Genomic DNA, 12,545 nt, shown 5'->3' on the forward strand with positions numbered 1-12,545 from the left:
AAGTTCAACTGTCGTTTCGGGGAATCGAACCCAAGTCCTCTCAATTACTGGATAAGCACGTCAGACAACTAGACCAGACAACGAACCTCAATCTCTTCTTGGAGCTCGTGTGCACTGAACGGGACCGTAAATAGATGGGCCTAATCAACACCCTTTATAGCAGAAGAGACTCCACGTGAAGCTCTTGACGTCACTGAAGAAGGTCATCTCACCTATAGTCATTGGATGTAGCAGGCCAACCATCTTTACCCTTTTTTGTAGCTTATCCAATGGCTATAGGTGAGATGACCTTCTTCATTGACATCACGATCTTCGCGCGGAGGCCTTCTGTTTATACATGGTGTTGACCTAACTCCGGCGGGAGCTCACAATTGCTGACGCTGTCACCAGATGGCAAATTATTCTAGGATGATGCCACTCTTCGATATACGACCTTCGTATGGATAGCGAGAAGTGACATCATCCTTTGAGTTAGGTAGTCTAATGTCTAGTGGTCTAGAGCGCTCACCTGGCAAGTGAGAGGACCTGGGTTCGATACCCCTCAAGGGCAGTTGAATTTTCTTTCTTTCCTGAATTTCCTTTTCTTTTCTTTTCTTCGCGTCAGCCAACTGTTGAAAACCTTGACAAAGTGACATAATCAGTCAGTGGATGAGCAGGTGAATGAACCAGTGAGTGATTGATCAAGTGAATCAGAGAGTTATCAAAGAGTTTTTCAGTGGGCAGAAGAGCGAGTGAGTGAGCGGGGAAGCGAATGTGCTAGTTAGTGAGTGAGAAGAGAGCGAATGTGCTAGTTAGTGAGTGAGAAGAGAGCGAATGTGCTAGTTAGTGAGTGAGAAGAGAGCGAATGAGCTAGTGAGTGAGAATAACTCGCTTACTTGGTAACTCATCCACTCACTCGTTCATTCATGCTGTCATTCAATCACTCACTCACCTACCCACTCACTTGGTTACTCATATGGTCACTGAGTGACTCACTCAAACGCTTAGTTACTTGGTCATTACCTGATATTCACCGGTTCACTCATACTGTTACTCAATTGCTCATTTACCCACTTACTTGGTCACACATACAGTCACACACTCAATGTTCAACTCATCCAATCATTTGATCACATTTATAAGCTCTCTAACTCAATTTGCAACTGATCCAATCACTTGATCATTCATACGGTCACTCATACGATTACTCACTCGACCACTTACAAAGTTACCCACTCGGTCACTCACTCGCTAACTTTTTCGCTAGCTCATTCACCAACTCACAACTCGCTCACATATTCACTCACTCAATCACTCGATCACTCAGTCACTTGTGACTAACTGTTACCGCTGAATTATTTCTCAATGGATTTTCCTATTAGTACATTTCGTGGCAGTTAATTATTGTCGGTGGATTTTCTCGCGGTGAATTTACACACCGTAAATCAAATATGTTATAGCTACGCATACACACGCGCACATAACACTTTTCAAGTATGCACCAATTTGTTAGAAATTCCGCAGACGAATGTTTACGAGGTCCACATACTGTTCTCAGTAGTGGTACTTCGAATACATAACATGCACATCTAAGGCATTAGTGGAGACACGTATACATTTAACGGTGTGTACCAATTAGTTAAAGGTTCAGAACCAATTAATTAGCTGGTTCCTCAGAGGAATGAGGCGTATTGTGAATACCTGAGTTCCCGTAAACACGATTTCAATTATTCCCCCAGAAGCGTAAGTAATATTATCGTTTAAATCTTATGGGCAAATTCAGGCATTTCATCACAAATTCAATGCCGTTACTAAAGCGAAATAATTTATAATAGAACGATGAAGACGAGTCAATTCAAAATAGTATAATTGGGATAAAATTTCATAAAAATATTATGAAAGAGCGATGTTGTATTTTATCAGTCAAAATGTTTATTGATTGGAAATATTATTTGCATCGTTACAAAATGAATAAAATTCACTTTCACGAAATTATCCATCAATAAATTCTAGTAAAAACAGTAAATTAAATCATTTTTAGTCTTTTTGTTTCTGCAACGGAGAAAATAGCGAGGCACTTCCGCCTAAACTGCGGTAACGTGAGCAAATGAGCTATTTAGTGAGTGAGTGAGTCACTCATACGGTCACTCGTTCACTTCGTAAATCACCCACTTGTTCATTCATTCATATTACTACTACTTAACCGTGTACATGCAACTCGTACACATTCCTCTTTGGAATTTCTAAAGAATCGGCACATGTCGGAATATGTGTTCTGAGTGAATGTATGGCCCTAACACATGTATGTTGTAAAGTTGCGCTTGTTTCGTGTTCATGCTGCAATTTGTCTTCTATTTTCTGAAGTAAAGATGGAAAAGCTTGAATTTTCATGTTATGTCAGTATCGTGTTGTGGATCTGCCTGCTCTCTGCAGAGAGACTTTTTCAAATGGGAGACCGGTTCGCATTAGCGCGTCAAAGCTGGAAAACTGCAGAAAACCAGCTTTATCGACCACCACTGTGCCGTCAACGGGGTTCGAACCTGGATCCTCAGGATGCGGGTCCAATACGATGCCCACACGATCGCACAGCGGCTCATTCCTTCATTCAGTCATACTGTCACTGTCACTCATTCGTTCCTTCGTACACTCACCCACTCACTCATACACAGTCATTCCCCCTCCTACCCAAATCATGGCCCACCGCTCTGCCTCAATGAAGAAATTTAGGCATGTGGTCGAAGAGGACATAGACCTCATGGTGGAAAATATGCGTGTATGTGGGATGAATCTAACGTGAAGTTTGTTTCTGTGCAATGCTTGTTATAGTGCTGCCTTCAATTTGTCAAACTCTGGGTGAAGTGCTCATATAGCGGGGGTTCTTAACCTATTTGTCACAACCCAAGTTGAGGTTGCAACAGCTTCTAAGATGGGTCACATATCAAAACAAACATTTTGTTAATAATTAATGTTTATTAAGCATTTTTTTCATCCGAAATAGAGCCATGAGTCGCGAAGTTAGGGGTGTTGGAGATTTTGGGTCGTGTTGGAAAAAGGTTATAAGAATCCCGTCACACAGTCACTACCCGCTCAATCGCCCACTCCCTCGGTCACTCATGCAGTCACTGACTCACCTGATTGCTTGCTCATTCAGTCACCCATTGGAAATATGGATAAACTTATTCCAAATTGAATGAAATAATATCCATTTGTTGCAATTGTGTTAGTAAAACCTTATGGGTTACGGCACTAATAAAAAATTTGACCTTAAACCACATATCTTACTGAAAAAAATGCGATCTTAAATACTAATTGTAGCCTAAAAATGCAGTTTCAAAAAAAAATTGCCAGCGATTGCTAAAATTAAAGCAATTGGGAGTGTTGCTCCAAATTGCAGTAAACAAAAATATATTTCACAGGGGAAAAAATTCATCGTAATTAAAGTGACCCCATATTTCATTAAAATAAATTCTGAAAATTGTGATACAGCAAAAAAAAAATACATTGCCAATTTTCACCAAAAACGTTGCCGTAACCAGTGCATTCTTAATGTATAGGCCAACCCACCAAGTGTTGCTGCAAAATCACCGATGAGTAGGAAAAGTGCCTACTTGAAATTTCATTGAATTGAAAAAGTGGTTCATGAAAAAAAGGTTGAGCCATACAAATATATGTGCTGAGTATCTATAAATTATAAGCATAATTATCATAATATAATTTATAATGTTATGAACACCATCTCCATCCACGATTTTAGAGAAAGATTATAAATTCTTTCAAAACGAGAGAATTGAATAAAGGACGTCGTGAAACGGCCAAAAACACGTGAAAAAAAGAGAATGTCCAATATGTTACGGCATATATGGTCATTCCCTCTCATGCTGCTTCAGGCATATTACAGATCTTTAGGTGCAGAAAGGTTGCTACACACGCTCCGATACACACAATCACTTATACCTTTCAGTTGTTTTTGTTGCACTAAAGGTATTATTGCAGTGAAATCACTAACAAAGTCCACGTTTTGTAATGCTGATAATATCCCGTCGTAAAATTTCGTCTTAGATGAGATAATAAATTGCATTTCACGACAGTCTTTTCTTGACCATTATGATAACATGAACACACAATTTTTATGACCTTTCTTTTTTACGAAATCTTTAAAAATTCAAGTATTTATGACCCAAAAAAAAAGAGACAATTATTATTATCAACGAAACATTTTATTTTCTGGATATTACAGAATATATTACAGAAACTGGATATTACTGAATATTATGCTGAGGTGAACTCGGAAAGAAAAGCCATCTTGTCTCCGCCGAGACTCGAACCCAGGCCCTCTTGCATACCGGGCAAGCATGCTGGTCCCTATAGATGACTTTTCTTTCCGAGTTCACCTCAGCATAATATCCGGAAAATAAAATGTTTCCTTGATATATTGCTGAGAAAAAGCCATCTATCTCTCTCTAAATTATGATTATAATGCAACTTAATTTTATGAATTTTTAACTTAATTTCATCTTTTTTACAATTATTGCTTCTAATTTTATTTCTTTAAAAATTAAAAAAAAGAAACATTAATTTAATTTTAAAAAAGTTTTTACTTATTTTCACAGTATTTTATTCAAAATTATGCATACCTGGTGCAATTGCTACTGTATTAGTTGGGACTGCGATCACATCGAATTTCAAGATAAGGAAAACAGATAGCAGCACCAGTAAGAACACGAAACAAACACATTTTTGGGAACATAAATATGCTAGGAGCCACACACGCACAGAGGAAACTTTCCGGCATGTATCGATTCATTAGGAATTCCGCAGAGGAATGTGTACGAAGTGCATGTACGGTTAAGTGGTAGTAGTTAATGCACCGAATAAGGACTCGCAGTTTTTCAGATGTCTAAAGTTCGATAAATCGAAAAATTTCGTTCCACATCGTACGAACGAAGTTAGAAAATTAATTTGTAGAAAAGGTCATTTTCATTTCTTCTTCCTAGTTTTAATTTATTTGTGCCTGATATCTACATAAAATGATATCGGTTTTAGTAAATGTGAAGTTACACAAATTAGCACTGTCTATTTTTGCAATAATTGTTCCCGCCACGTAACCTTTTTCCTTTAATATGTGACTAATAATTTGCTGAACAATTCCCAACTTGATGAAAAATAAAACTCGTCAACCGTGGTCTTTAGTCGAAGCATTACTATTTGAAATTCAACAGCAACAACAAATGGAATTCCCATTCCAGTACCATTATCCAAGTTTTTTTTCTGCTATTATCATCAGAAAATAATTTTTCAATGCTCTCCTCCTCTTCTTTTTCGCTTTGTAGAATAAGCCTGGCGGAATGAATACAATGAATAGAATAAAAAAAAACAATATTTTTTAAAAAGCCAATTGTTCTATGGCTTCATAAACGAAAGATTTCGATTTTCATAAACTAATTTTATTTCCTTTGTAGCTGACTTATAATGATTTTTTTTTTTTTTTTTTTTGCGTGAGTATGAAATATTGATAGATCTCTCGTATTTTTATGGCTTTTCATAAGTACTGATAGCTTAAGGGAGTTAAAAGAAGAAAAAATTATCCAAATACATTCCTTTCTTACCAAAACATAGAATAAATTAAAATAAATAAGTATAGAGTTACACAAATTGGCACTGTCTATTTTTGCAATAATTGTTCTCGCCACGTCGCCTTTTGCCTTTAATATATGACTAATAACTTGCTAAAAGGTTTCTAATGAATCACCGAGTCCCACAGACTCCAGATGAATTATTAGATATGATATTTTAGCGAAGTTTTATTTTACACCTGCTACGTTTCCGGCTAAAATTTTCGATAAGAAACATCAATAATTTCATCGGATGAAGCACTCAAAGATTTAAAGCATTATTAATCATCTTTGATTAAAGCATGATTTGAAATTTAGCGAAGAAAAATGGAATTCTCGTTCCAATACGATTATTCAAGTATTTTTCTACTATTATCATCAAGAAAAGAATTGTTTTCAATGCTCTCCTCGACCCTCTTTTTCACTGCAGAATAAACACGGTGGAATGAATACAAGAATACAATCAATCGAATTTAAAAAAAACAATATTTTTTGAAATTTGTGTGAAATTTTGAGTGTTTCTATGGTTTTTCATAAACGAGAGATTGTGATTTAATGAAATAATTTTATTTTCTTCTTAGCTGACTTTCCATTTTTTTTCATGTAAATACGAAATATTTATTAGCTACTCGTATTTTTATGATTTTGTATAAATACAAATAGTTTAAGAGTTGGTTATAAGAGGAAAAACTTATCCAAATACATTCCCAATCACCAAAAACTCGAACAAATAGAAATATTTTTACACTTGTCATAGTTTTTGAAAAGGCTTTCGTTGTCGTCGTCAATTGAAAGACGATTTTTTCTATCTGAAAGGATTTTTGAAATTTTTAAGGTTTTTCCAACAATAGTAGCCTCTTGGAAAATTAAGAACATTAAAAAAAATTTTGAGATGGCTCATGTAAAATTACATGTTACGATAACACAATTTTTAATATCTTCTCAAGATGCCAGCTATTAGCGTTGGATGAACATTGAGTATGAGCTCAAACTTTCGAACGTCATAAAACCAAAAATAAAAAGGCTTTTAATAAATACTCCTGTTATAAAATATCTTGATTAGGAGTTGCACTTTTTCGTTGTTTATCTTGAATTTTCGTTTGAATCACCTTCAGGAAACTGACTATATTTTTGTATGTTATCTTTTAGGGAAAAAAATACATTTAATCACTTTTTCTTTCAAACACAATAAATTTTGTGAAAAGTACCTATAGTCACTAAACATTAAATGCTTCAAAAAGGCAAGCCTGTTTCCTCTTATAAATACAACTATGAATATCTTATTATTAATCATTGTCATAGTCTTCAAACATAATAAAAATTGCAAAAGAAAAGTTTCAAGTAATAATTAGTTTTCTAACTTACCTGTGTTGGACACGCTCCATCGTATAAACATAAACCTTTAGAATCTAGAATTTGTAAAACAGCCCTCTCTAAATCTAAAAAGAGGTTAGAATCCGTTGATTGGGGATCCGAACACTTCGAATCCGAAGAATATCTAGCAGATGAAAACTTGGATTTCTTGTCTTTAGACTTAGACGACGACTTCAGTTCACAGTCGGCCAACTTACTAAACTCCTCGATACTGATATAAACCGAAGTTCCACCTTGTTCGAGTAAAGTTTTTACGGCTTTGTTTATTATATTCCTATGAACTTGGTTATTAACACCGATAGCGTCTAGATCCGGTTCACCGATCTGTTTACACATTTCTAAATCATCATATCCGTTGTCTACGAACTTTTCGTAATAGCACTCTAAACCGAGGCATTTGAGCCACTCGCTGACAATGTTAGTGTCGCTCATGGTTTTTTTATTTTTTTATTTTATTATTCTTTCACTTATATTTCGTTCAGCATTAATCTCGCCGGTAGAGTTGACATGCAGAACTTAGTTTGACTCTTATGCCGCGTGCTTTAGTCACACGACTGAGAGATACACAACTAAACAAGTGAGGTTCGGCTCTTACTCACTGAGAGTTGCCGATTTCTGAGCACAAGTTCCCCTCACCGGTACCACCACCACCATGATCAACAACACACGCGCATGATTCAAACGCATGCGCAGTTTTCGAATAATATCGGATAACAGAGAGGAGAAGAGGTGGGCCCTTGAACAATGAGTTGTCGATTAGAAGTGGGAAGGAGGTGAACACGAGACTAAAAAAAAAACTCACTCACTTGTATGGTGTGTGAGCGCGATTTCTACCACGCGCCGTGGCCCTTCTCCTGACAGATGGTAGTTTTTCAAAACTCACAAATTGCCCTTCCGGAGAGACTCGAGAATGAAAAAAAAAATGACAAGGAATAAAGGTGACAGTATAAGCGAAAAGAAAAAAAAAAGATTAGGAGCCTGGTAATGGCTTATTAACCATTAAAGACTTTTCTGCAACGTCGAGCTTTTGATGACTTTAAGCGATTTAAAAAATTTATATCAATTTTTTTTTTCAATGTCAGACTCATTATTTTTCCCAAAAGAGAAGAAAATTCGTACGACTTTAATATTTCTTATTGAAAATAATATTACTGTTACAGAGAAACAATTGTTTCGAACGATTGCATTGTTCTAAAAGCTATCATTATATTTCTTATGTTTTATTTGAAGATACCAATTTTTTTATGTTTAATTAAGTTTTTTCTATTTGAAACAATTATTTTAATCTTTAATTGCTTTTATTTTAAAGTTAATTATTTTGTTTTAAAGTTAATTATTTTGTTTTAAAGTTAATTATTTTATTTTAAAGTTACCTGATAAATTATGTATTTTCGATTTTATATGTCTTATCGCGAAGACAAATGTGATTAAGGAAGAAACAATATTAAAATAACGTAAAAACGCTTATCAGTAAAAGTTAATAAATGAGAAAATGATATTGTTCTTTTCTTTTAAGATCTGATAATTATCATTAAGTTCAAAAAACTTCGAAAACCGTTTCTAAAGAATTAGAAATTTTCATCATTCCTCGATTTAACCTATTATTTCAGAAATTTCAAGTTTCAAGTACCCTTTGGGAGGATTATTGACTATTTGGGAAGATTAAGACTTTTCTGCAACGTCGAGCTTTTGTTGACTAAGCGATTAAAAAAAAAATTATATCAATTTCTTTTTCAATGTCGGACTCATTATTCTTCCTAAAAATGAAATAGAATTTGTTCGACTTAAATATTTTTTATTAAAACTAATAAATACAACTGTTAGAGACAATTATTTCGTGTGATTGCATTGTTTTTATAAAAGATATCATTACATTATTCATCTTAATTTATATTTTGTTTAAAGATAATATTAAATTGTTGTTGAAGATTTAAATTGTTTTTAGTTTTTTATTTTTAAAGATTTTTTTAGCTTAAACAATTATTATAATCTTTGATTTTTTTTTACTTTAAATTAATTATGTATTTTCTGTGTCACGTCCTATCTCGAAGAGAGGTGTGATTAAAGAGAAAACGATATAAAAACACTTGTCATGAGTGTTAATGAACGGGAAAATAATATCTTTTTAAGATCGGATAATTAGCATTCAGCTCATGATCAAACCCAATAATCTTTTAATGACTGTCAATGATTATTATTATTTATGAACGCAACACATTTTCCTTAGCTCTTGATAAGTTTTTACGAATTGTCCCTTGGGTAGGGAAGAGTATGTTAGATAGAATGTTATATGTTATCTTGGTGATTTCTAAATAGTCGATAAATAAGAACTTATTTAAATGAATGGTTGATGATCAGAAAAATGAGATCCTCACGATGTTCTCATAAGACCCCTCCATATTTAAAAAATTGTACTTTGAAGAGTATTTCTGAAGAGAATCAGAAATTTTCATCATTCATCGGTCCAACCTATGATTTTCGAAATTTCAAGCATTAAGTACCCTTTTAAGGATTATTTGCCATCAAAGACTTTCCTGAAACTTCGAGCATTTAATGACTTTAAGCGATTTAAAAGTATTTATATAAAATTGTTTTTCATCGTCAAAACTCATTATTCTCCCTAAAAATAAATTGGCTGACTTTAATATTTCTTATTAAACGATAACAAGTACAACTGTTAGAGAAATAATTGTTTCGAGTAATTGTATCGTTCTAAAAGTATCACATTGCTTATCTAAATTTATATATTATTCAAGAAAATAATTAAATTGTTGTGGAAGAGATTTTTTGAATCCTTTCTTTTATTTCATTTTTTAATACTTCTTTTTACCTTAAAGCATTATCATAATCTTTGATTGTTTTTACTTTGAGGTTAATTACCTGATGAATTATTTAGACGAATTAGAGGCCTTATCTCGAAGAGAGATGTGATTAAGGAAGAAATAATAGTATACTGACATTAAAATGCTTGACACTAAGGGATTTTAATAGATGGGAAAATCATAATAATTTTTTTTAAGATCCAATAGTTACCCTTAACCTTCAAAGTTATCAATTTTAATGTTTGTCAATCATTATCACACCGAATAAATTTTAATGGCCCGAAATGATTATCTACATTATTATTCATAAATACTGTACACTTTCCTTACCTCTTGATAAGTTTTTGATTGTGCAACTTTTCACATGAAGGACAGTGTTTTGAATAAAATGTTGTCTTGATGATTTCCAAATATTCAGTGAATGAAGGGAAATTATTTGAATTAGAAATGGTTGTGGATCAGAATAACCACATCTTCACGATGTTCTCATGAGACTCCACCGTATTGAGAAAATTGCACTTCGAATGGTATTTCTAAAGAATTAGAAATTTTCATCATTCATCGATTCATGCTACAATTTTCGAAATTTCAAGCTTCAAGTACCCTTTGGGAATCCGTATGTGACTTGCGTATCCCAGTATATATCTTGCTATAACTAGCGTTTTGAATAGTTATTTTTTACTTGTTTTTCCCACCATTAACGATTATTTTTCGCTCTCCTCAAAACAGAATTCGAAATTCATCTCAGAAGATCGAGTACAACAAATTGAAAATCACTGATCTAATTAACTAGGAAAGAAACATGGTTAAAGTTAATCAGATGCTTATTTTATGTGGTATTCAGAATTGGGAATAAAACCATGTTTCACCTGAATCTATGACGCAAAATCTTTGATGGATAGATTATCACAAATGTATAAGAAACATTTCTTCCATTAGATTTGATTTTTCGATTGAGATCTCATATCTAGCTAGGACACTTTGAGCATATAGTGAACACCTAGATGGTAGGATTAAAAATTCTCACAGGATGTTAAATACCCACTTATTCCTGAACAACTCACTCTGTAGTAAATTTTCAATGACGGTAGATCGGAATTGTGCTCGTTTTGAAAGAAATACCACATTGAGCTGTCACAATTACTCCAGCCGTACTTTTTTTTTTTTTGTTAATTTTTAGAAATGTGATGTAATATAAAAATATGTAAAACATTTTGTGATAGCATATACATTTTTTTCTGACCAAATTCTTGACTTCAAAGTCATCTATCGATGAAAGATTGCAAGATTCCATATTCAATCTCCATCCGAAAATTCTTTCTTTACATACGAACTAAGATTTTAAAATTTTGTCAATTTTTTTTTACTCCCGAAAAAATCTTATTTCATTCCTAAGTTGAGTAGATAGTCCAATTATCTTATACTAAATCGAAACCGATATTGATTATAATTTGGAAGAATAAGTTATGCCGTTGAGATATTTACCGAGTTTTCAATCAACTCTCTCTCTCTCTCTCTCTCTCTCTCTCTGCCGTCTGAAAACTCATAACTTAGGATAAAAGTTAAATTTTTTAAAACTTAGCAAGAAAACATTTTCTCTCAAAAGCTACATATGTGTGTATGCACATTACCTAGAAAAATATTCATATAACGCAATTACTTTTTTTTTAACGATTGAATGTTCTATCGATTTTTTTACCTTTAGTATTCATTGACGAGCTTCTTAGGTTTTCGGAACATTGTTCCGCGGTTGTCAAAATAGCAAGTAGAATGATCGGTTTGATTCGATAAAAAGTTTCTTCGTGTTCTCCCGGAGTCATATTTCCACTTTTTGATTGTTAATACATCCTGGCCTGGAGTACGCCGTACGGTTTCGGAGACCCTATCTTCAGAAAGGACATAGACTTGGTTGAAGGGAAGCAAAGAAGAGCCACTCAAGCACTGGTGGGTATGCAAAGCTTGAGGTATAAAGAAAGACTTGATTCGCTGAATATTTTTTCTGTTTTCTTTGGCACAACGTAAGGATCGTGGAGATATGATTGAAGTACTTAAGATTTTCAAGGGGATCGATATGATGGATCATGAAATATTGTTACGCCGTCCTTCAAATGCTTCGACTCGAGAACACCAGTTTCGATTAGTTACGGATAATTCTAAGTTATTGTGTCCCAAAGAGTTTTTTTCTTCAACAGGGTTGTAAATGCACAGAATAGCTTACCTTCTGATGTCATGAAATCCCCCCTCACCATAGTCACTTTCAAGAGGGAGTGAATAATATTATGAAGAATACCATCACAGATGAAGTGGGAGCAATCGAGAAGCTACCCATATTCAAAGAATTTCAACCTTTATTTCTATGGGCAAATATTTTATTTGTTTAGTTACTTTTTATGGATTATTATTTTTGGGTAGCATATAGCTACCCAATTAGACCATGGCAACCATTGGGCTTTGGCCACAGACCATCTTTCTGGGCTTTTTTTCTAATACCAAAAAAAATTGAGGAAAGAAATTGGTAAAATAGGTTTTTTAACCGTGGATTTGTCACGTATATTCAAATATAAACGGGACCTGTAGAGGGTTAAATAACTTCCAACTACTAAAATTATTTCATCCCTTGTCATCTTTCCTTTTGATAACTTTTTTTCTTCTTAGTGTACTTGTTTCGGAATTGAGGAAGCAATTCCGAAATTGATGAAAAATCAGAATTTTTGGAAAAAAAAATTAAAAAATTAAGGTGCTGACAAGGGAAAGACAG

The 12,545-nt window shown here is 33.8% G+C and overlaps 1 protein-coding gene across 1 annotated transcript in view; it reads right to left on the minus strand.

Moving 5' to 3' along the window:
• Positions 1–7,548, minus strand: part of LOC149075417 (SAM and SH3 domain-containing protein 1-like) — a 315,786-nt gene extending 308,238 nt beyond the window's left edge. The window contains exon 1 of the mRNA XM_089242704.1: positions 6,957–7,548. Coding sequence (XP_089098830.1) covers positions 6,957–7,397 — 441 coding nt within the window. The 5' untranslated portion in view covers positions 7,398–7,548. The remainder of the gene's footprint in view (positions 1–6,956) is intronic.
• Positions 7,549–12,545: the final 4,997 nt, after the last annotated feature.

This window comes from Pholcus phalangioides, unplaced genomic scaffold (genome assembly GCF_987345545.1).
Source record: "Pholcus phalangioides strain wild (caught in Gottingen) unplaced genomic scaffold, Ppha-v1.0 ptg000015l_1, whole genome shotgun sequence".
NCBI lineage: Eukaryota > Metazoa > Arthropoda > Arachnida > Araneae > Pholcidae > Pholcus > Pholcus phalangioides.